The 26,906-nt window shown below is 32.7% G+C and overlaps 1 protein-coding gene and 1 long non-coding RNA gene across 3 annotated transcripts; one reads left to right on the top strand and one right to left on the bottom strand.

Moving 5' to 3' along the window:
* Positions 1-2,543: 2,543 nt before the first annotated feature.
* LOC127720081 (transmembrane protein 185A-like) lies at positions 2,544-15,513 on the bottom strand. 2 transcript variants are annotated; one of them, XM_052226488.1, is made up of 7 exons: positions 15,351-15,513; positions 12,713-12,889; positions 10,747-10,954; positions 10,277-10,360; positions 9,019-9,195; positions 7,248-7,371; positions 2,544-5,745 (listed from the first exon to the last, which is right to left on the bottom strand). In XM_052226488.1, the coding sequence occupies exons 1-7, from the start codon at positions 15,386-15,388 to the stop codon at positions 5,522-5,524; spliced, it is 1,032 nt and encodes a 343-aa protein (XP_052082448.1). In that variant the 5' UTR covers positions 15,389-15,513; the 3' UTR covers positions 2,544-5,521. The 2 variants fall into 2 exon arrangements, with proteins under 2 accessions (XP_052082448.1, XP_052082449.1); XM_052226489.1 differs by lacking the exon at positions 15,351-15,513 and adding an exon at positions 14,361-14,635.
* A 155-nt stretch (positions 15,514-15,668) lies between these two features.
* On the top strand, positions 15,669-24,568 carry LOC127720096 (uncharacterized). The gene is made up of 2 exons (XR_007990614.1): positions 15,669-16,082; positions 19,725-24,568. It is a non-coding gene; the product is annotated as an uncharacterized LOC127720096 (long non-coding RNA).
* The last annotated feature ends 2,338 nt before the right edge of the window (positions 24,569-26,906 follow it).

Raw genomic sequence — 26,906 nt, 5'->3', positions numbered from 1 at the left:
TAAACAATTGGTTACTTCTGCAGGTCATGCAATCTTGAAAATAACGGTCAAGGACAAGTGATACACGCCAGACTAAAACTTTAGACCAGAAACAATACTTATAGAATATGGATTGCTCTGCTACCAACCGTAATATTAAGTGCAAGATACGGTAAATGGGGCACAGATTTTCGTCAAAATTTGCATACAACTTGGGCTCGTTGAACTTCAACTGAAAATCGGAGACAAAGTATTTATCTCTTTAATTTTTTTGAAAAAAAAAATATTGAATAAAGTCTTTCAAAATGGGTATATAATAATATAGAAAGCACAGAAAATCGGCAAAAAAGTTCTTCAAATTTCCAATGCTTATAGTTTTTTTTAATATAAATACGGTTTTAGTTTTGTAAAATAATAATAGTGTCCCTGACTTCGTATTTTCTATTTTAAAGCCTGTAAATTTAGATACGATCCATGCAAACTCAGTGATCCTTTAAATAAACTTATCTTTAAAATATCAATTTAACACTATATTTAAATCTTTGAATATTAATTTTATCAGCATTAACATTTATTTTGCTTTTGATAATTTTAAACACAATTAAATATATATTGGTTCAAATGTACAGTTATCTTTACTCATGATCCAACATCCTTTCGATACCATTGACTTATTTTTCGGCAGTTTACAAGGTCATGCATTTCTCGGTGTTTATGTCGTCATTACATTTAATCTGTTGGATGTGTACTAATTGATACTCAAGTCTTGGAAAACATGATTGTTTGGTGTTTAATACGGCTTTCAGCACTATTGTGCTATTTCGTGGCAGTAATATTTTATTGGTGGTGTGCCGGTAAGAAAACTAACAATCCTAGTCAATTAAGATTGGAGTCGAGCGCACCTGCCACGTGCGGGATTCGAACTCAAAAACTCAGTTTTGACAGGCTAATGATACAGAAGTTCTCAAAATAAAATTGAGAATGAAAATGGGGAATATGTCAAAGAGACAACAACCCGACCAAAGAGCAGAAAACAGCCGAAGACCACCAATGGGACTTAAACACAGCGAGAAACATGGATAGGTAACTCATTGGCAATTATAACACATCTTCTTATTTTTATATTTAAGGTGAAAAAATATCACAGAACGTCAAAATAGGCATAACATTAAGGTGCAGTAAGCCGTAAAACGTTGATTTTTTTTAACTTTTTTTTTGTTGCTACAAACTAGGTAACAGATTGGTTAAGATATCAAAAATGAGGTTGGTGACCCTATGATTATTTCATATCAATGAAACAGAAATTTATTTATCAACAACATAATCATTTTTTTTTTAAATCTATACATTGATAATTAGACATTTGGTGATTTTAAGACAATTTTAAGAATGGTTTTCACCAAATCTATGTACTTTCTATACAGTTAAACATCTATTTTGAAAGAATTTACTCAACAATATTTCAGAAAATAAAAGATATAAATGCATTATTTTTTTCTTCAATTTTCAGTTCATGTTTAGCATAACGCAGTTGTATGCAAAATTTGGTGAAGAAAAAAACCCTGAAATGACACATTTTATATAATTTGACCTTAAGCTTTGTGCAACTAGTTAACCACATGAGGTTGGTATCCCTATGACTCCATTCTGCAATTTTACTCTAAATGAGGCAAAAAGCTCAAATACTTCCCCACTTTAGTAGCAATATATCAACTTCACCTGCATATGGGATATACATTTCCAATCTCATTTGGTATTCAAGAGCTTGCAGCTGTTCGCCAGACTTTATAAAATGTCACCCGTGTCCGAGCAGAAAGTTGATGAACCAGGGTTGTCAAAGAAAGTCTCGCCCTTTTTCTAAAAAAGTTCATCGGAAGAGACCCTGTTGATATATATTCCGTATCAACTTCACAAATAATTAATGATGGTCTTGAAGTATAGATTCTAGGTACTGACGTTGTTTATCATCTTAATTAAGTGTTAGTGTTCTTTTATATGTCTTTGTAAATTATTAACCTTTACTGTTTAGTAAATTTTTGGTAATATCCTTTTGGCGTGGCTCGGTACTTATGCATCCTGCCAATGTGTTGTTGTGCTGTGGTCATTTTTTTGTATTCTTGTCTTTCATTTTTGCTTATGTGCTTTTTCTATATGCTATTTAGTTTTCTTTGTTAACATATTTGTTTGTTTTTATAGTGATTAAGATTATAACACAATGTTGACTGCTGTACCCCTATTTTTGACATTTTTACCTATTATGTTTGTTTGTTTTGTTCACGCATCGTTGTCAATATAATGGAATTTTATGCAACTGTCATACAAGTGAGAAGTTTAGCTAGCTTTAAAACCCGGTTTTATCAACCATTTTCTACATAGGGAAATGCCTGTACCAAGTCAGGAATATGACAGTTGTTTTCCATTCATTTGATGTGTTTGAGCTTTTGATTTTGCCATTTGATAAGGGACTTTCCGATTTGAATTTTCCTTGGAGTTTGGTATTTTTGTTATTTTGCTTTATACTTTAAACAGACTGAAAAATTGTGTATGTTAGAACAACAACAATGCTATATCAAAAATTTTATTCATACTATAAATATCCATATAAATTCAACCATTTGTCACATTTAAATCATAGTTGATCTGCAATAAAAAAAAAACTTGTAATATTCAGAAGTTTTATTCTGGATAATTGTTTAAGGATTCTTTTGAAAAAAAGCTTTGGAAAATTCTTTTATGCAATTATGATTTTTCCAGCACATGGAGAAAATTATTCCCTTTTTTTCTAAGACCACAGGAAAAATCACATATTCAGACAGTTTTAGATAAACTTGTCAGTTTGAACTTAACACAAAGCAATAAATACATATATTGTTAAATCTTTAAAAATTCATAAAGTAACTATCTGGGTTTTGTGAAAATTCTGTTTTTTTCAAACCCTAATCTATGGGGTTCTGGATGGGGGTCCCTCATGTCTTTATTCTTTAACTTATTAGATTATTCTTCTACATTCTTTATTTATTTGACCATTCTCTATTCTTTATATTCTAGCATCCCATTTATATGCTAATCTTAATGAGCTACACATGAAACTTTCACAAACACTGTATTTTTTATTTTTTCTCATTATTTCACTTTAAAGATGACAGATCTATGAAAGTCATACAACTTAACATTAAACTTTGTTTTTTTTCCCCAAACAGAAGTTGAAAGGCAACCCAACCAGAATTTTTCTGAATTTTGTACAAAACAAAGCTAGTAAGATTGATGTACTCAAATGTCACTGCACACAACTACAAGACAAGACATAGCTTTTGCTAAGGGTACTGAATGAAAGAGTGGAAGTTTCTATTCAGTTGGCAATTGAAGTCAATGAGTTACATATTGCATATTTTTATGCAAGAAACATATCCAGGCAATATTGTTAGTTGAGTTATTTCCCTTTGTCCATAAAACTTTAAAAGAAAAAACAAATGACTGACCTTAACAAAATGATAACAAAGATACTCACATTTACTGTGGATTCATTTATTTTATTTTGTATGAATTTTTCATGATTTAAGAAAGTTGCTATTTCAAGTGTTTCCAATTTTCTTATTTCATCACAAACTCTTATGTAACTCGTAATGTAAACCAGCTAATTTTGGCAAGCAATTAATTTTATGCAACTTTTGCGAGTAGATAGATAAACCGAATATAAATCGTCACGACTTTGTCATACATGGATCTTTTTATACATAAATACACAAACAAATGATGAAAATCGTGGAAATAAATTGGCACAAAATATGCTAGAAAGGGGGAAACATGAAAAAGAGTATCCCCAACTATAGGTTGCTGAATGATAAAAGGAATTCCTTTATCAATTTTATAACCCTGTATTTCTTTAAACATACACTGTGGACACAGAAATATGTCTTGCCTGTACTTATGGAAAGTAAATGAGATAAAATTGAGAATGGAAATGGGGAATGTGTCAAAGAGACAATAACCCGACCAAAGAGCAGAGGCATTTAAATGATATTTTAAGGCATTGTTAGCTGCATATAACAGATGTGGTGATGATAAAGGATAACTATACGATGACATGCCTACTTGCATTTCCAATCTCACTCTACACTACTAAATCACAGAACATATGATGGACTTTAAAGACACCGGTAAAAAAGGGAAAAGCAATATCTATGACTAGCCTTCCATAATTTACATAGCAGACAAGAATAAAATGCTCCGCTGGGGCGCAGCTTGATACGTCCACAGAGGTCGAACCCTGAACAGTTGGGGCAAGTATGGACACAACATTCAAGCTTGATACAGCTCTGAATTTGGATTATGCTTAAATATTTGACACAGCATAGGTTTCTGACACAGAATGAATGTGGTCTAAGAAAATTTTAATTTACCTATTCAAACCATATCATTATTTTTTGCTTTTATATATAAATCAGAAATAACCAATTTAAAATGGAAAATTTTAAAGAAAAAAAAAGGAAAAAAAAATCCCCCCCCCCCAATTTTTTGAACCCCCTTATGATTCATCACCCCAAAACTCAATAACAGCCTTCCCTTTATGGTATGGTACCTTGCAGTACAATTTCAAAGAGATCCATACACTTGAACACAAGTTATTGTCTGGAAACTAGAAAAATGCTTGTTTTTTGGCCCCTTTTTGGCCCCCAAATTCCTAAACGTTATGGGCAATTACCCCCAAACTCAAACCCAGCTTTCCCTTTGTGATATGGAACCTTGTAGTACAATTTCATAAAGATCCATACACTTACACACAAGTTATTGTCCTGAAACTAGAAAAATGCTTGTTTTTTGCCCTTTTTGGCCCCTAATTCCTAAAATTTTGAGGCAATTACCCCCAAAATCAATCCCAGTCTTCCCTTAGTGGTATGGTACCTTGCAGTACAATTTCAGAGAGATCTATACACTTGAACACAAGTTATTGTCTGGAAACTAGAAAAATGCTTATTTTTGGCCCCTTTTTGGCGCCTTTTTCCTAAACGTTTTTTGCAATTACCCCCAAACTCAATTCCAGCTTTCCCTTTGTGATATGGAACCTTGTAGTACAATTTCAGAAAGATCCATACACTTACAAACAAGTTATTGTCATGAAACTAGAAAATGCTTGTGTTTTGCCCCTTTTTTGACCCCTTATTCCTAAAATTTTGAGGCAATTACCCCCAAAATCAATCCCAGCATTCCCTTTATGATATGGAACCTTGTGGTACAATGTCAGAGAGATCAATACACTAACACACAAGTTATGTCTGGAAGTTACAAAAAAGCTTATTTTTGACCCCTTTTTGGCCCCTAATTCCTTAACTGTTGGTACCATAATCTCCAAAATCAATCCCAACCTTCCTTTTGTGGTATTGAACCTTATGGTAAAATTTCATAGAGATCCATTCACTTAAACTAAAGTAAGAGTGCGAAAACCAATGTGTCTTTGGACAACGACGACGCCAACGTCATACCAATATACGGCCGCAAAATTTTTTTGCGGTCGTATAAAAAATATAAATGAAATGATTGAGTTTCAGTCTGGTGTTTCAATAGATATCACAGGTACTATTGGTTTGGGTTGTTCGTCATGTATGGATTTTTTATGTGGTATTCTTTCAGCCTTGTCTGGTGGTGGCCGTGATTCCACAGTGAAACTATTGTCTTTGTGAATTGTATATGAAATATTTCCATACTCTTGTAGTAATGGACAGATACCTAATAGAAATTGACAGAAGTCTTTCCTGATTCCAAACCACCCTGAAAGTATACATAAAAGTTACTATATAGATTACTGACAAATATGAGGAGCTCAAGAAATGTATATTGTTGGCTGCTAATTTCATCAATTCCTCAAGTCTATTCATTTATAATTTAGTCAACAAAAATGCTCTGCCTTAATAAACAAAACAAATTAACAGACACTGAATAAATAATTAAAACTAAAATCCACTTAAAACTTTCAGAACCACCAAAATTTAATTTCCAGTTATCAAGGACCAGTCAATGTCAGGAAACAAATTGTTCATGTAAGCTGTTTAAACATTGTGTCATTCAATAAATCATGTTTTCTTGGTAAGCTGCCTCAATTTTCCAGCATTTAAGAAAGAATTTTGTAATTCTAATTAAAACTTCAAATGCAAGTGATGTCATTTATAAATTTTCTGAAACAAATGTTTAACATGTTTAAGAGTTAAATAAATTATCTGAAACTATTATGATCACCTTGACAACACACATTGTGACGTCAAATTCAAGATACCAGTGTGGGTATTTCAGCAAATCATTTCTGTATGTGAATTGTTCTGATGTTTCGCCTGCCGGCAGGTGAAACATGTAGACCATAGTAAATAAAATTGCAGACCAGTTGAAGTGTTGTTGTCAATTTTGATTATTATTATGATCAAAGTTTTATCTTGTACAAATCAGTAGAAATATATACATATATCTGGTATGGGTTTTTCACTTTGTTGAAGGTCGTACGGTTGCCTATAATTGCTTACATCCACTTCATTTGAACTTTGGTGGATAATTGTATCATTGGCAATCATATCACACCTCCTTATTTTTATACTACAGTGCTTCTGCACTGACCTGGTTAGTAACAACTATTCTAAAGATTATCCTTTGATAAATAGAGATGAACTTGGCTATTTTTTTCATGTCCCTTGTGGCTCCTAGCGTTTGTACGTATTCATACATCCCTTGCTTTCAAATGTTTGGGTTAGAGCTTTCCTGATGATGGTGAATCCAGACAAGTGAAACTGCGAGCTACTGCTCACTGATGATACCCCCCGCCCAAATATTTCGGTAAACAGGAAGTTGTTGAGTGATGAATCTGAAAACGCATCACAAGGTATAGCTGACTTATATATACCAAATTTCAGAAATCCTTGTATTGTAGTTCCTGAGAAAAATGTGACGAAAATTTTCAACTTGGCTATCATGTGTAAAATGATACAAGTGTTCGGTAAACAGGAAGTTGTTGAGTGATGAATCTGAAAACGCATCACACGGTATAGCTGACTTATATAAACCCTGAAACCAAATTTCAGAAATCCTTGTAGTGTAGTTCCTGAGAAAGATGCGACGAAAAATATTCATAGGACGGAAGGACGGATGGATGGACTGACGGATGGACAGACAGAGGTAAAATAGTATACCCCACTTTTTTAAAGCGGGGGTATAAAAGCACTTCTGAACTACGAAATTTATAAAGTGTTATTTTTCAATTGCGTCGTATCAATATCAATAATACTTACATTGGTTACCTCCCTTAGCACCAAATGAGAGACAGATCAAAGTTATGAGAGAAATAAACAATGGCACTGTAATGGCAGTGTATTTAAAATGATTGTCACCATCTAAACGATTGGCTAATAGTACCTGGAAAGAGAAAAACATTGCACTTTCAATAATAGTGTAAACATTCATTCAAGATAAAGGAGAAGGAAAGATTTTGTGCCAAATTGGCTCTGAAATCAAATATATTTCAAAATATCTTTGATTTTTAGACTTTTTAATGTTGAATACATGAACTATAATAAAATAAATGGGGCATGTGTCCATGGGACACAGATGATGCCCCCGCTTGCATATCATATAAAGTTATAAAGGGACATACCTGAAGAACGGTAAAAGTGACGCTGCCCAAATTTGTACTTGATCTGAGTTTTGTGGTAATAAGCATTGTGTGTAAGTTTCATAAAATTTATTTGAGACAAACTTAAGTAAGAGAACAGAAACGAAAATGAGAAAAATTCAGCAATTTTTCAATTTGTAAAGGGGCATAACTCTAGAACAGTAAAAGTGACACCACCAAAATTCAAACTTAATCTGTATTTTATGATAATAAGCATTATGTATAAGTTTCATAACATTTGGTTGAGGCTAAGTCGCTAACTTAAGTTAGAGAACGGAAACAAAAAATTCAGCAATTTTTCCATTTGTTAAGGTGCAAAACTCTAGAACGGTTAAAGTGACTCCACCAAAATTAAAACTTGATCCGTGTTTTGTGGTAATAAGCATTGTGTATAAGTTTCATAACATTTGGTTGAGGCTAACTTAAATTAGAGAACGGAAACAAAAAATTCAGCAATTTTTCCATTTGTAAAGGGCATAACTCTAGAACGGTTAAAGTGACACCATCAAAATTCACACTTGATCTGTATTTTGTGGTAATAAGCATTGTGTATAAGTTTCATAACATTTGGTTGAGGCAAACTAAAGTTAAAGAACAGAAAGGAAAAATTCAGCAATTTTTCCATTTTTAAAGGGGCATAACTCTAGTATGGTTAAAGTGACGCCACCAAAATTCAAACTTGATCTGTGTTTTGTGGTAATAAGCATTGTGTGTAAGTTTCATAACAATTGGTTGAGACAAACTAAAGTTAGAGAACAGAAACCAACTTTGGGACGTACATACAGACAGACAATGGTAAAACTTAATGCCCCCTCCGCTACGGCGGGGGGCATAAAAATGGTGTAATGGTTAAAAATGTACACTTTAAATAGTTATGAAGCCATGCAAAATATCCCTACTTGACTTGAACATACTTAGTGTCTTTTGTGTTTTTTTTAGGTTTTTTTTATGTGCTTTTTATCAATCTGATGAGTTAAGCATTCCACTGATTCTTATAGTTTTTTCTGCTGTTACACCACTGTCCCAGGTTTAGGGGGAGGAGGGTGTCGCCAGCAAACATTTCCAACCCCGCCACATTCTGTACTTGCCTGTCTCGTCAGAAGTCAGGAGCCTGTAATTCAGTGGTTGTCCTTTATTGCTATTTACCATATTTGTTTTTTGTTTATTGTTTTGGACATAAATCATGCTGTTAGTTTTCTTGTTTGAATTGTTAAACATTTATCATTTCAGGGCCTCTTATAGCTTGCTATGGTGTATGAGTTTTACTCATTGTTGAAGGTGCAAACCTTCTACATCAGTTGGTCTCTGGTGAAGAATTGTCTCATTGGCAATCATACCACATCTTTTTATTTTTAAATGAATAATAAAATTCAATATTTCTCTAGTCTTACCTCAAAAACAAGTAATGGTACTACCATTAATGAATAACCTATGGCAGATGAAATATTTCCACGTCTTTGTTGTGGAATAATGTCTGGCGATTTGATTAATATTATGGCTAGAATAATAGCATATAATACTCCTATCATGGCTGTACACATCAAAATCCAAATTGGAATGAAAACAATCTATACAAGAGAAAACATACAAAAGTACAAAAGTACATAAGACAGAAATAATACTAGTATTAATGTGTTTCTTTCAAGCTATGTCATATGTGAAAAAAAATTCAGGTCTGTTTCCTGTATCTGTTCCTATCCTAAATGTTCATGCCTATACCTTCACACATTAAGTAGACATTTTTGATTAAGCAATGTCAAAGTCCAGTCAATTTGTGTTTAAACGCCCTTAAAGTTTTGAACATTTCCCTATGTAGACTATGTCAAATACATGTATTAACAAAAAAATAAAATTAATTTACTTAACTACCTACCTGATATTTCTTCGGCCAGAAAGCATGAATCAATTATATTTTGGGGGGGCTCTAACTACTGTGAATTCAAAGTCATCTTCATCTAGTATTTGTGTGAACACTATTGAACCACTTACAAAAGTGAAAATATCCGATAAAGCATAAATTTTAGTGAATGGACAAATGTAGAAATAATGTTGTTTTAGACGTTACTATTGCATTTTATAAACTCCAGAGTTTTAGACATAACTGTTGCATTACGTAAACGTCTATGTTTTAGACATTACTGTTTCAGATGATTTTAATTAGGACACTGCAACTTAATTTGAAAGGATGGAAGTTAGTTTTCAGAAATTCTTTTTATATAGAATAAATATATGAGAGAAAAATATGCCACAAAAATGAGTTACTTTGAAATTTGGTGGATTAACAATATCTAATTAAATGTGTTTACTTGTCATTGCTTCATTTCTGTCATATTAGTTTTTTCTTTGTTTTGTTATAAATTAGGCTGTTAGTTTTCTCGTTTGAATTATTTACCATTTGATATGTTGAGGCCTTTTATAGCTTGTTATGTGGTATGGATTTTACTCATTGTTAAAGGCCGTACAGTGGCCTATTGTTGTTAACTTTAACCTCATTTGGTCTATGGTGAAGAGTTGTCTCTCTGCAATCATATTATATTTGTATATCTTTAAATTTTTATTTACTAGCTATTTATCAACTTCCTTAAAGTTAATTTGATTACATATTCAAAATTCGAACTCTACTAAAGCTTGGTTCAAAATAAGACTTACCACCCAGCTCCACTGGATGACTTTATCTAATCTTAGAGACAGAAATATAAATTGTAGAATATTTACAGAACAAAACAGCTCCATCTGAAAAAGAAATATCTTGGTTTCAAAAATTCATCTGTGTAAAAAATGTATGACACAATATCTAACTCAAAAATAGTCAACCGAATTTTGTAATGTTTTCCTCATTTCAACCTTCATGAAATTCTGTTCATATTTTTTTTTCAGTTCTGCATTCAGTTTCAGAAAATCAAAATTCTTTGTGTTCTTTTGATTTAAATCCTTGCAAGGGCATAAAAAAGTTATCTGAATTTCAGTAAAACTTTCAGAAAAGCCTTAAAGAGATTATTTTTTACCTTCTACATTAAAACCTATCAATCTACCTCTAGCTACCTACAGCAACTTCAAAAGAGTGTTTATATCTTGTAGACCCCACATGCAATTGCAAACAGACATGTTAGACAACCTACCTCAAAAGAGCGTTCATTTTTTACAGCCCATACACAAATACCAATAGATACAACTGACATAAACATTAAAGGTATAAAAACAAGTATCCAGGAATGGTGTTCAGTCTCTAAATTATCACAGGCTAAAATTTCGAACATCAGCAATAGCAGGTGCAGTCCTGTACATATCACCATAGCTTTATACTGGACATAACCATTGCCTTCCAATCTGAAATATAAAATTAGCAACATATAGCCTAAATGTTTCGGAGCTTAGTGTGACATCCATTTTCGCTGAATTTGTAAACATTATTGTTTAGGGGCCAGTGGAAGCCCGCCTCCGGGTACTAGATTTTCTAGCTGTGTTGAAGACCCATTGATGGCCTTGGGCTGTTTTCTACTCTTTAGTCAGGTTGTTGTCTCTTTGACTCATTCCCCGTTTCCATTCTCAATTTTATTCAACTGGAAATATACTATTAGCATACATCTTGGATAGATGGATGGAACGGTGGAGGACTTTTTAACGTCCAGTGGAAAATTAAATGCATATTCAGGACGAGAACATAATAGTGTGATATGAATATGAACCTTGCTTTGTACTAGACCGAAACACTGAGTCATATTTTTAATGTGCTAGATCACAGGGTAACAGTCTGCTGGAAGACATGTCTCATGACCAAGACACATTGTACTGACTCTAATCTGACCAGTCTTTGTTTTTACTCCTTAATGCAGCATGCTTAGCGGAAAACCAGCAAATACCAATTTTACAGTCTTTGGTTTGAACTTTGACCCCGCCATGTTTAGAACCCAAGCTAGACCTCCCCCAACAAAGGCAAACATGCTACCAAGAAACCACAGAGAAGGTTCTATACATCAGGGAAAATAAATATCTAGTATGGGATTATGTTGAACATAGTAGTTGCCTCCAATATAAAAAAAAATGATAAATATATTTTTATACTCAATCATTTATTTGCCATCATTTCTACAATAAACATATCAACAAACCACATATATAATATTAATATTATGTATAATATGATTCACATGTATTTGATTTTGTTCAGTTATGTAATATTTGTAATTTTGCATAACAGAGAAGATTTTATAAGATGAAAAACTTGTGTCTGATCTTTTTTGTCATTTTTTTGGACAATAAAATATGTTAAAACTACTAAAAACAACCACAATCATTCAATCATTAATTCTTACCAAATAAAACATTTCAGCATTATATCACACAGATATAATGTTTTATACTTATAATAGATGTCACTTTCATTTTGAGTCACAATTGCATATAAACAATAAATAAATGACATCTTCATTTTTTTTCTGTTGCTTACTGCTTACAAAATATGAAATTAACTCCCTGCATTTTAGCATAAACAATACATCTCAAATTTGACAACATCATGCATGTACAATTAAATGTATTATTGTGTCAATAACTAGGGATTTTTTTCATTCTGATTCATGTTCTTGTACTGATTTGTGTGAAAGTTTTTTGAAAATCCTGTTTTCTATTTTCTTTCATATTGAAATTTAAATAAGGGAGCTACTTTTTGATTTTCAGGGGGGGGGGGCTAGGATGAAAAATGTTGTCCTGCATTTTTTTTTAGTTCTAATCTCTGTCCTGCCTTTTTATTTTTCACTCTATTTGGTCTTGCCTTTTTTTATTAGTTTATCCTTTTTTTTTTTGCAAAGTTGCTCATCCTGCCTCTTTTTTTAACTCAAAACTCCTGTCCTGCCTTTTTTTTCAAATTTCATCCTAGCCCCCCCCCCCCCCCCCCCATAAAAATCAAATGGTAGCTCCCTAATTAATCTGCCATTCTTGTCCATTGCTCATCAATCAAAAAATAAATGCAGCATACAAAAATTTCTGAATTTACTGTAATAGATTTGTTAAAATCTAATTTCTTTTCATTCCATTTGTTTTTAAATCAACATGTGTGTACAAAGTTTTGTAAAATATTTGTATCACCTGTATTGTGGATTTTTCCACCAAATGTAACTGCCAACACCTGCACCAGCCATTACAACAATCTTCCAGATCCATATTGGTAAAAATATCACCCAATAACTCCATTCGATTGTATTGTCTAATCTTAGAGCAAACAAGAATGAAAATAACAGCAGGCAGGAAAACACCAAAAATTTACTGAAAAATAAAGAAAAAGGAAGTTTTATCTTAGACTATAAATAAACATGCCATCTAGTTTATTTAAGTCAGCGGATATCGTTATTATAGCTGACTGTGAAGTTTTTTAGTTTTTTATTGTGTGTATGAATTTCAAGAAAAAACCATTTAGATTGGGCACACACGCATACATTGTATATCACTTGTTTAACCAAGGATTTGTATAGTAAGACTACTATACAAATCCTTGGTTTAACTCAACCAAATTTTGTGCCTACATGCATACCAAGTCAGGCTGTCTGGACCAGGTATTGTCTGTTAATTGTTTGCATTTGTTTGTGCATCTCACAGGAGTCAGTGTTGGTGGTTGTTGTGGTCCGTTGACCTGTCTGGTATTATTCGATAATTCTTATAATTTTTATGCATTTTCTTTAACTTTCAATTTGTGGACAGCAGATAATTCTAAATTTAAGTTTTAGGTTTGGTTACTGTTGCTCAGTGTTAAGGTTTCTTTGTGGTGTTTTGTTGACTTATTTGTACTTATCATGCTTATTGTCCCCTTTTGTTTTTTGCCATGGTACTGGTGGTGTCTTTTCCGGGTGGGTCTTTTCACCACCGAACACCACCGCACACCACCGAACACCGCCAAACACCCAAAAGAACATCAACCACTGATAAAGTCAGTGATTTTATACAATAAAACGGTAAAATCAATAAAATTACGTCTAATTTAACAATTTTTTAGATGTTTATATGCATCATTTTTCTGTTAAAGTCGATTATCAATATAATCCATATAAAGTAAAACGTCTCCGGATTCATCACTATTTTCCGGATTACATTGTGTGTGTATAAGAATCATTTGACATCAATTACTGATGAAGGATATTAGTTACCCGAAATATTTAACATTTGTTCATGTCTCTTTTCTTGTTATTGGTACAACTATTTAAAAAAGAAGAAAAAAAATGAAGAAAAAAAATTATTTGAGGTGTCCAGTGGTGGTTTGCAGAGTTGTAGTGTTATAGACTCTCCTTTTCTGTTCGATGTAGATATTTGTTCTCTTAACCTTATTATTTGTTGAATTAATAACTTAAATATTATATTTAGGTCACATTTATAACAATAAGAGTTCAAAAATATAAATTTTTGGGGTGTTCGGTGGTGTTCGGCGGTGTGCGGTGGTGTTCGATGGTGAAAAGACCTACCGGTCTTTTCCACTTATGAGCTTTGAATATCCCCTTGGTATTTTATGCCTATTTTTAAATATTATTTGTTATTGAATTATTACTAGAAGTGTATCATTGGTTTTGCAAACTTTTAACTACTATTATAAGATGATAAACCAGTTACAACTACATGTATCTAAAAAGTAAGACTAGTCCTTCCTTTAGTTAAAAAAAATCTTGTCAGACTAGATACTCTTTTCTTAAGTTGAAAAGGGCTGAAATGTTGCATATACACATGTATGAACACAACTAAGACAACTCACCCCACTGCCAAATTGCTCCACTTGCCTCCCTACTTTTTCTAACAACTACTGAAAAGGAGTTGAATCCAGCTGAATTAAGGCCTGCCAAATAACCCCACTACTGAAAGTGAGTTAAATACATCTGAATTTAGGCCTTCCAACTTGCCCCACTTATGAAAAGGCTTTAAATCCCTGTGAATTTAGGCCAGCCAATTCATCCAACTTATGAAAAATATTCATATCCAGATGAATTTAGGACTACAAACTCACCCCACTTGTGAAAAGGAGTTAAATCCTGATGAATAAAGGCCTGCCAACTTGCCCCACTTATAAAAATGAGTATTCATCACTGGGATGAGTTGGCATGTGTTTATTACAGCAGTATTAAACTCCTTTTAAAGAATGGGGTGAGTTGGAATACATCAGGATTTAACTCCTTTTGGTTAATCATGCATTGTTAATGGGGCTAGTTGACATGCCTTTATGATAGTGGGATAAAGCTCCTTTTAATAAGTGGGGGATTGGCAGCTTGGTTTTTTATATTCAGCAGAATATGACTCTTTTCAATAATGGGGTCATAATACAGTGGGTAAAAATTATAGTGTGGCAATTTCGAGGGATTTAACTCCTTTTTATTCATTGTGGGGCGAAATGGATTAGGCTTAAATTCAGCAAGATTTAACTCTTTTAACAAGGTGGCAAATTGGCAGGCCTAAATTCAGCGAGATTTAAACTCTTTTCATTAGTGGGGCAAGATGATAGTTACTAAGTTAGGGCAAGTTTGTCTGGTCCAGGGCATGATGTCATTGATTTCGTCATTTATCCATGGGTTTGTTCGCCCTCATTTTTCACTAAAACCATTTTCTATTAGTAAATGGTATTTGATGTGAATTGATTTTTTAATTCCTGTATTTTTTTTAGTCATCTATTATTAGAAAAAAACAAAAGGGAGTGACACTACTATATTATTTATATAGTACTAAGTACTGTAACAAAAAATACATTTCAGACCTAGGGTTGAAATCCTGAAACAGATTCCGTAAATTCATTTTACAGTCATGACTTGTAACTTAATCGGTACATGTATCAAATGGTCGCCATCCTAATCACAGTGGGAACAAACAGATACGTAGAATGAATCAGTCACTATTGTCAATGCAAGAAAACAAGTGGCCGCATATATCTTTGAGGAAATAATTCTAAAAATCAATATTAAAGATGTTATGGTAAAAATATTTTGAAAAATTTTCACTCAATTATGATATTGCTGTTATTAACGAAAAATATTTTTAACCACAAAAGAGTTAAAATATTCCTTTGTTTACATTTTAACATCAACATTGTACTGTGTGTAAGCGGCAATCAACTTTCATTTTGCAAACAGAAAGTTGTAGACATTTTTGAAAATGTTTAATATCGTATTTGAATGGAATCTATAGATCACATGTTAGACATGATGGAAATCGGAAATGATTTACAAGAAGCAGTACTTGATGGAGACGTTGATCTTACCACACATTTGTTAGAAAGCAGAAAGTTTGACCTAAACAAGCGAGACAAACAAGGGCGAACTCTACTCCACTATGCAGCATGTAGAGGTCAATATGAGATTGTTGAACTACTTCTAGAACAAGGGGCAAAAGCACACTTAAAAGACAAAAATGGGAACACTCCTCTTCATTGGTGTGGTCATGCAGATGTAATTGACCTTCTTATTAACCATGGATCAAAAGTTGATGACAGGTATAAAGACTACTTTCCAAGAGGGTGGTGAAGGGGGTGCTTGCACAGAAAAAAACGTGAAATAATTAAGACATAATTTCACGTTGAATGTGAAATTATTTCTGTCATGAATGTTGCACGAAAAATAAAGACTTTGATGTAAACCTTTTGACTGATTCACTGTCTTCCTGTTTATATTAACTCTCTGTTTTACTCGATATTCCCAATTTTGTATACAGATTTATGATATAAATAGTTTACGGCTTAACTTTTAAAATGCAAATATCCTGCAGACACGAATGCTCCAAAATCAATAAGGAAGAACGCCAAAAGCCTTTCCGCTTTATCAAAAAACAAAAAAATCATGTTGCACGCAATTGACCCTTTACCACCCTCTTTCAATTCATGCACTTTCCCGTACATTTCCTATGTCACTGTGCTTATGTTATTAAGTCACAGTACACAACAATTTTTTAATGACATTATTTACATTGATTGACTTCGGGTCAAACGTTGTAACTCATTCATAAAAAGCAACAAGATGGGTGACTATAAGCAGTATTAATTAAGACAGTTTTGCTCAGTATTACATGTCATGTTGTTAGTAGTTAAAAATTAAATAGAGGTCTATATGTCCTTTTTAATAAAGCACATGGTAATTGAACTAAAGTATAAACATGTGTATCATGTATAAAGAAAAAATATTGTCAGAAAACATTAAAAATGTACTTTTGGACTCACAATATCGCTGTAGCTTGCTCTCCTCGTGTGCAGGAGGTCAGGGGTCAAACCGAAGACTTTAGAATTAGTATTTTCTACTTCTCCATTAAACAAACTGCATTAGTACAATGATTAAAGCTTAAGAGCAAAGACTGGTCGGCTTGGAGTCGGAATAATGTGTCTGGGTATGGTGATCCATACATTTCTTCCTGCAGATTGCTACCTTGTGAACTTAAGCACTTTATAAATCCAGCTCAGTGTGTTGGCCTAGTACAAAGCAGGGTTCATATTCATATCACATTAATATGGTGTTGTTTTGAATATGCATTTAATTTGATGCTGGATGTTAAACAGCTGTTCATCATCATAGTCGTCCTTTTAACTTCCCATTGCATTTCAAAAACTGTATAGGCAATAAAAGGAACAAGCTAAGATGGAACATGAAGACAAGCTCAGATTGAACATACAGAATAGACAACACATATTCAAATAATTCTTAAAAATCAGTCAGTCAACTAGTATTGAATTCAGTTGAAAATAATATGGGGATTCAAGTAAATCTTAAACATCAGTTTTTTCAGTAAACATGTACAAAATTGAGCAATCAATAACCCTAAAACATGTAAAAGTATTAAAAAAAAACTGAATACACATTTGATGGAATGACTATGAGTTTTTGCTATTAAAAACATAACAGGAATAACCAAAAAATACCCATCAATACAAAAGACCATATAAACCAATAACATATGACTCCTCCAAAAAAAAGAATACAAACTCGGGCAGACAACCAACACATGGTCCAGATAGCCTGACTCGTTACAGGCACATAATGTGTCATTGTGGTGGAGTTAAACTAGTGTATAGCTAATTTATGTAAGGTCTAAGCTCAGAACATGAAAAATGACAAAATGATTACAAAGTTAGTAAATTTTTCCACCAAGTATATGAATTAAGTTATAATATATAATATTTGAATGATATACAGTAGTTGTAACAATGTATTTTATAAATATATCTTTAAATAGAAATTCATAAATCAGTTTTAAAACGAAAGTTTAGATAAAGAAACAATAGAATTAATAAGAAAGAAAAATATAGATTCTACCACTGCATCGAGTGTGATACGATTTTTATCTACTGGAGACAGTTAAATTTTCAAATTTAAAACGTGAGGCTCGCTGAGCATTTTAAATAAAAATAATTATTGAACTGTCGAGAGTGGATAAATATATTGTACGAAATCTTTTAGACGATATGCAGACAATCTTAATCCTTCTTTTTCGAAAGTGCTGCAAAAAGATGTGTCTTTCTATGTGACGTCATCAGGCATGGTCGCCTTTTTTCATGACGTCACAATAGGAATTTCAGAGAAAAGCAGGAAAATTTGACGTCATAATTGAATTTTGGCCAATGAAGAACTGAGATCACACGAAACACACGTTGATTAAATAAAAATATTCAATAAATAATAAAGGATAAATAGAGTAAGAATTAGAGAAATCCCCTTCATTCATGCTAATATTGTCAACAGAAGGCTAAAATGGGCATTTTTCCCAACTTTTTTTTATGGATGTCATGAATAAAGGTCCTTTTACCTATAGGATGTTCCCTTTTTGTTTTTTTCTTCATCCAATTCACTTCATCAATCATCACCACGATTTTAACTTTAAAATGGATTATAATGTTCATTCATATATTCTTAAATGAAATGCTTAGTTATTTTCTGGCTTGTTTTTATTCACTTTAACTTGAATATTTAGATTTGCTCAGCATCTAAACAAATTTGTCAGGGTTACACATATTGAGTTCAAAATTCTTGAAAGACCAAAACACCAAGATATAACTCAAGAAAAGGTCCTTTACAAAGGGCACACTTTAACTAGCTGGGTTTAACTAGGTTTGAGTACCTAATCCGCTTTATATCCTCAATCATTGGTTTGAATGAGTTTTGGTTGCTTAAAATCCAGTGGCAAATATTTCATGCATGTTCAGGACGAAATGGTCAATCATTGTAGTAACAAAAGCTACTTAAAAGTTAGTTTAAAAAGCACTAGACTCTGAAGTACTGGTATTACAAATGAAAAGTCCCATATACATGATATACAAATATAACTGAATAATCATATGCTTCCATGCACTGTCAATAATAGGATGTTTTTTGAACCTCTACATACATGTACATTACAAAAACCAGAATAAAATTGTATGCTGAATTTGCAAAATATTTGATAAACATTACACTACCAATACATGAACTTCATTTAAACACATCATTAATTTATAGATTTAATGTTTGCCTGATTAGTCGGTTAAGTTTCCTATTAGAAAATATATAACTTTGATTAGTCGGTCAAGTTTCCTATTAGAAAATATATAACTTTTGTTCTAAAAATTTATTTCTTAATTTTCCATTGATAAATACAGAAACTATTAGAAATTAAGGTTCCAACTCTCTCAGGCAAAGTTGACTGTTGACGATTTTGATTATAACTCTTTTATGTCTTTTGGTCATATAGTTAGGGAGCTACCATTTGATTTTTATGGGGGGGCTAGGATGAAAAATTTTGTCCTGCCTTTTTATTTTTCCCTCTCTTCGGTCCTGCCTTTTTATTTTTTACTCTATTCGGTCCTGCCTTTTTTTTTTAGTTTATCCTGACTTTTTTTTTTTTACATAAATTTTTATCCTGCCTTTTTTATTTGCAAATAATCTCATCCTATTTTTATTTTACTCAAAACTCCTGTCCTGCCTATTTTTTTTAAATTTCATCCTAGCCCCCCCCCCCCCCCCCCCCCCCCCCCATAAAAATCAATTGGTAGCTACCTTAGTCAAGTATTTATACATCCCTGGCTGTTAAATTTTTGGACTTGAGCTTTCCTGATGAAGGTAAATCCAGATGAGGCTTGAAATTTACATGTATGAAGTATCATTTTCATTTTCAGAAATTGCATAGGAGCAACACCTAAAGAAATGGCTAAAAGAAGAGGTGTGCCGAAAGCAGTTTTACAAGTATTTGACCAATATAAAAAGAAAGAAGAAGTATCTCAGAACAATTTGAAAACACTGTTTCATGAATTTAGTGAAGAACTTGGCATGAAGAATCTCCTGTTACTGATACTGTTACTATTGTTTATTTCCATTTACGCTGCATATACTATCACAGGATTGTCTTCACATCTAAAGAGAGCTAACCCTATTGTTTTGTAAACGTGTAAATCTGTCAGTCTTTATTCTGGGCTATTGGTGGGTTTTGCATTTTGTCAAAATTCACTCACCCTTTGGCATGTTTTGGAAGGTTTTTGATGCATTTTACTTTTTTAGCAACATGACAGACTTACCCTGGTAGCCAAAATCAAAACAAAAATACCTTATGAGAATTGATTAAAACTTCTTCAATTACTTATAGAAATATCATCTTAAATGAATTCTGGATTTCAAAAGAAGCAGTTATATCGCATATTTTTAATTCAATTTATCCAATCAGTACAATTGATAGAACTGACTCAATTGAAGGCTAGATGTCAAGCGAGTTAATTATTTTCTTTCTCATATTTTCATGTTCAACTCATCATCATTTTGATGTATATTATACATTTGTCTCAATTATATTTAGTGGGACTGTTAAACTAGTCAATTTTCTACAATATGTATTCTGATTCAATTGAATTCTGTCCAGTAGAAATGTCAAAGGAGTTCATTTTTCTCCTTAAATATTTTCTGGTTCATCTGACACAATGTATATACTCAATGCAATTAATACAATTTAGATTTTGTAATTTTTAAATTCTTTTTTGACCATAAAAGATCATTTAAAGGGAGATAATTCTGGAATAGCTTGATAGAAAGAATTAATTTGCTGTTGATTATTTCCCTTTGCATGTTATAATCAATTGATTATGTAGATGAAAATTATACATAAACATGATTATATGATTACTGGACAGAAATAAAACACTTTGATGTTAGCAGTTCCTTTTAGAAAAGCTTTTGATATGAAGATATCTGTGTGAATGTAATTCTCACTCCAATTGTTTTTTTTTTATTTACATATTTTTCTAATTTTTTTATATGTAAATGATTCCAGAATCTCTAAATGATTTTATATCATAGTACTGTATTGCAAGCAATTAAGATTGATAATTATTTTCAAAAATTTATTGTCCATATTCACTTTTGAAATTAAAAAGTTTATTAAGTCTCCCAAACGAAGTTTGGTAAGACTTATTGTTTTGGCTCAGTTCTTATTATTATTATTCTTCTTCTTCTTCTTCCGCCGCTTTTAAAGGAGTAGGTCCAGTAAGACCCCTTTTTGGCCCCAAAATATAGCAGTTTTACAAAATTGTTAAAATGTAAACTTTTAGCTCTTTATTGGAAAGTAGAATACTTCTGCTACATAAATATGGGCAGTTTTTGACAAAACATTGCATATATATCGGGTACTAGCATCATTAAGTCATGCTATATTACTGAAATCTTCACAATTTCAGCATTTGAGTTAAATTTTAGACGGTTTCCGTCTTAAATGGAAGTGGCCGCATTTGTGTTCATTCTTAATATTTAAATGCAAGTTGTATTTGATGATAATACATAACATATATAAAGGTTGAGAGTGAACACGGATGCGGCCACTTTCATTTTTGACAAAAACCATCTGAAAAGTGACATATTGTGGCATATTTGATAGATTTTTCATATTTAAGCTTGAATCTGAGCGTCTTTAATGATAAAATCAGTTCAAATCTGTCACCTAAACTAATTGAATCGACTAAAGTACACACTTAAGTGTTTAAAAAGTGACCAAAATCTTTCATCAGATGAACCTGAAATTTGAGGCCAAAATCGGCCCTTACCGGACCTACTCCTTTGAACTTGTCCGCACCCGTTCTCCAAAACCGCTTGTCAGATTAACTTAGGGTTAAACAATATGTTAGACTAACATGTCTAGTGGTGCAATCAGGGTTTTGTTTGTGCAATGGGGTTTATAAAGGGGTACTTTGAGGGGCAAAAAGAAAGGAGGGTTTTATTGTAGAACCCTATGGGATTTTATTTTTTTAAATTTTCAAATGATTATAAATTGAAAACCGTTTGTGATAGACACAATCTTTTTAATTGAAAATGTTCTAAATGATTAAGCACTTAAATGAAATACAGGGTTAGTCCCCAGGGGTCACCCCCACCCCCTGCCATTTAAGAAAGTTCTAATATCTTGTAAATGGTCGAGATCCCCACCCCTAAACCATATATATTCTGGTTTGTCATGCTAAGATGGTTTGAATGATATACAGGGTTAGTCCCCAGGGGTCATCCCTACCCCCTGCCATTTGAGAAAGTTCTAACATCTTGTAAATGGTCGAGATCCCCACCCCTAAACCATATATATTCTGGTTTGTCATGATAAAGCACATCAAATGAAATACAGTGTTAGTCCCCAGGGGTCACCCCCACCCCCTGCCATTTAAGAAAGTTCTAATACCTTGTAAGTGGTCAAGATCCCCACCCCTAAACCATATATATTTTGGTTTGTTATGCTAAGATGGTTTGAATGATATACAGGGTTAGTCCCCAGGGGTCATCCCTACCCCCTGCCATTTGAGAAAGTTCTAACATCTTGTAAATGGTCGAGATCCCCACCCCTAAACCATATATATTCCGGTTTGTCATGATAAAGCACATCAAATGAAATACAGTGTTAGTCCCCAGGGGTCACCCCCACCCCCTGCCATTTAAGAAAGTTCTAATACCTTGTAAGTGGTCAAGATCCCCACCCCTAAACCATATATATTTTGGTTTGTTATGCTAAGATGGTTTGAATGATATACAGGGTTAGTCCCCAGGGGTCATCCCGACCCCCTGCCATTTGAGAAAGTTCTAATATCTTGTAAATGGTCGAGATCCCCACCCCTAAACCATATATATTCTGGTTTGTCATGATAAAGCACATCAAATGAAATACAGGGTTAGTCCCCAGGGGTCACCCCACCCCCTGCCATTTAAGAAAGTTCTAATATCTTCTAAGTGGTCAAGATCCCCACCCTTAAACCATATATATTCTGGTTTGTCATGCAAAGATGGTTTGAATGATAAACAGGGTTAGTCCCCAGGGGTCATCCCACCCCCTGCCATTTGAGAAAGTTCTAATATCTTGTAAATGGTTGAGATCCCCACCCCTAAACCATATATATTCCTATTTGTCATGTCTCGAACATTTGAATGACGTATACGTTCAGTCCCCAGGGGTTCCCCCCACCCCCAATGTTCTAATATCTTGTAAATGGTTGAGATCCCCACCCCTAAACCATATATATTCCTGTTCGTCATGTAATGAACATTTGAATGATGTATAGGGCAAGTCCCCAGGGGTTCCTCCCCACCCCCAATGTTCTAGTATCTTGTAAATGGTTGAGATCCCCACCCCTAAACCATATATATTCTGGTTTGTCATGCCAAGATGATTTGAATGATATACAAGTTTGTCCCCATGCATCACTAATGCATATAACTTAACTGGACCAAACCAATTTTCACTGGACGTTGCCCAATGTCAGGCGACCCTGGGAATTACGAATTATGGGAGCTTCGTTTGGGAGACTTCATAACAGCATCCTGTTACAATCATTTCTTGTTATGTAATATTTAATTATGATAATACATTATTCAGGAATATATGTCTACAGAACTTTTATGAAAATCACTAGACTGTTATAATTACATGTTCATTAAATAATTCCATTTGAATTATAATTTTTTTATCCTAGATTTTTAATTTTGATTTGTAAGTTATTGCAATTGGTACATTGCGTTAAAGAACACAAGTGTTCAAATTTTATATGTTATAAAAAGTAAAATAACAAAAATACCGAACTCCAAGGAAAATTCAAATCGGAAAGTCCGTTGTCAAATGACAAAATCCAAAGCTCAAACAGATTAAACGAATGGAAAACAACTGTCATATTCCTGACTTGGTACAGGCATTTCCTTATGTAGAAAATGGTGGATTAAACCTAGTTTTATAGCTAGCTAAACCTCTCACTTGTATGACAGTCACATAAAATTCCATTATATTGACAACAATGTGTGAACAAAACAAACAGACATGATAGGTAAAAATGTCAAAATTAGGGGTACAGCAGTCAACATTGTGTTATAATCTTAATCACTATAAAAACAAACAAATATGTCAACAAAGAAAAACAAAATAAATTTTCTAAAAGTTCTCATGTAAGTATATAAACATGAAAAGTTCAATTTATAAAATAGGTCACCATTAATGGCATTAAGGAATAGGTTGATAAGATCTCCATATAACTCCTATTTCTATACCTAATAAGATTGTTGGGAGTGGAATGCACCAGCCACATGGTGGGATCAAACTCACAGTCAATTTATACCTTCTCCGACCATTGATTGGGTTTTTTTTTACCAGTTCTGTACTTATTTCTTACAAATGCTTAAATCAAGTTTTACTTTAAGTTAATGATTATCAATACATGACCAATTGTAAAACTTTTTTACAGGTTCTGACCCAGGTTTGAAGCTCAAAAGTTTATATACTCTATCCTGTCTTAATGCATGCATATCTGCAAATTTTTAATTTGCAGCTGGAATATGCATTTTCAACATGAAATAATCAAAAATATATACTTTTTGTACAGAGCTAAGTTATATGTTGTATATTTATACTTTTTGTACAGAGCTAAGTTATATGTTGTATATTTATACTTTTTGTACAGAGCTAAGTTATATGTTGTGTACAGAGTTTATTAAATATGTTATTCGGTCAGCTAAATATTCGTTTGTTTAATTTGATGAATGTCACTTAGCCAGACATTGATGTTACTTTTTTATTTAATGTTACCTAATGAGGTTAATTTCAGGGAAAGTCAGATCACCTTTGTTTTTTTTTTTTTGGGGGGGGGGATCAAATGGAACAGAAGGGGAAAATCACAAACATTATGCAGATGAATTACTATATTTGATCAAAATATTGAAATATATATTGAGTTGCTTATATGATAATGATAATGCAGGTAATCTTATCTAGAGTTAAATTTGGGATAATGGGGGTGTAAGTGTCCATATATGGCAATGGTAAAAAAATGCCAATTTTATGCAAAAAATTATTCCTGCCACATTCAGCACGTGTCTGTCCCGAGTTTAAAGCCTGTAATTCAGTGGTTATCTTTTATTGCTGTATATCATATTTGTTCTTCCTTTATTGTTTCGTACATAAATCAGGCTGTTAGTATTCTTGTTTGAATTGTTTAACATTTGTCATGTCAGGGCCTTTTATACCGTTTGAATGGTTTTACACTAGTATTTGTTGGGGCCCTTTATAGCTTGCTGTTCGGTGTGAGCCAAGGCTCTGTGTTGAAGACCGTACTTTGACCTATATTGGTTTACTTATATAAATTTTGACTTGGATGGAGAGTTGTCTCATTGGCACTCATACAACATCTTCTTATATATCTATTGATGGGTTTTTACTCATTATTGACAGCCGTACCAAAACCCATAGTTGCTTACTCCCATTTCATTTAGTCTCTGGTGACAAGTTGTCTCATTGGTATTCATACCACATCTACTTATTTTATAAGCCATTTAGACATTTCCAGCAGTGTAGGCCAAAGGATACTTGATTTAGTTTTCTATCAAGTTTTTATTAAACTTGCCCAATTCAGTTTGTAGCTAGTCTACAGTAGTTTTTTTTTTTAATTAGCTGGTAATTGCCATGTTCAGACTGTTCAGTACTTGTTATTCACCTGTACCAAACAACACGACACTGAATTGTCTGAAAAACAGTGCTGAATTGACTGCAAGCAAAATCTATGAACAGTACTGAATTTACCTCAAGAAAATATCCAAAAAATAGCTAAAAGTCTTATCAAGACTTAACAATTTTAGGTTCAGACTTTTCAGATGATGTTACAATCAAAATGACCGTTTAAGACTAACATTCATTTACTAGTGAAAGAATTCTTGATTTAGTTTTATGTTAAGTCTTTACCATAATTGCCCATTTCATCTTGTAACTTGTGTACAGTAGTTTTGTAGCTAGCTGGTAATTTCCAGCAGTTAGGCACTCTTAGGATACTTGATTTCCTTTTCTGTCGAGTCTTAGTGTAAACATATTTTATTAATTAAATTCAAGTTGAATAATATACACAATTAGGCATTTACATGATAATAATTACAACTGAATAATTAACTTATATTAATCCGTTACCATCATCTGTCAAAACTTAATACTTCAAATATCTTAACCTCCCTCTGTTTTTTTAAACAAACAAAACAAACAAACAGACAACTAACCAACATTAAGAGATGTATAGCAAGAAATCACCTTTAAATTGTAGCCAACAAAAGACACAAATCATTAATAAAATTTAACAAGATTTATTATACACAAGTTTACAAGAAGTATTACACTAATAGAAATGTCAACTTAACTGTCAAAATATATGTTCGATCCTTTGATTTTTCTTTATCCGGAATTCTTCTCTTCACTGATGCGGGAATCCAAACAGAATATTACGTCCAATAGGTCACAATCTAGTATGATGTAGTTAACGTGAATAAAAATGTCAATGTAAAATAACTCCAGAGAACTTCTGAGAATATTAATGTCTAATCTGAAAGTCTAACTTTTGTGTCTGCATATATAATTGTCAGGGAAACTTCTAGAACACTGTAGAAAGGAAACTCCTAGAGAACTGTAGAACGGAAACTAGTACAACAATATAAGAAGTTTAAATTACGCATCTTTTATTATGATAACTCTGGAATCGTTATGTAAGTCAAATAGAAAATTCTAATCATTCCATCAGTCTCTATGATTGTTCCAGTAATTTCTAAACTGCACAGCCGTTACAATATTATTATGTAAACAACTATAAGGCCACACAAAACAAATTAGGCCAACTAAATAAACATGATAGTTACAATATCATAATATCTATGAGACAGCAACCCAATGACACAAAACAATCAAAAGACAAACAGAGTCCTCAACAATAGATATACATGTCTATACAATATGTCAAGTTCTAAATTATTCAATCTCTAAATGTTGTGAACAAATGAAACAGAAACTATCTAAATGGTAAATCAACTATCGAAACCAATTA

Source organism: Mytilus californianus, unplaced genomic scaffold (genome assembly GCF_021869535.1).
Source record: "Mytilus californianus isolate M0D057914Y unplaced genomic scaffold, xbMytCali1.0.p SCAF_11, whole genome shotgun sequence".
In the NCBI taxonomy this organism is placed as follows: Eukaryota; Metazoa; Mollusca; class Bivalvia; order Mytilida; family Mytilidae; genus Mytilus; species Mytilus californianus.
Note: the sequence above shows the minus strand (reverse complement) of the source record. Positions and strands in the feature narration are given on the sequence as shown.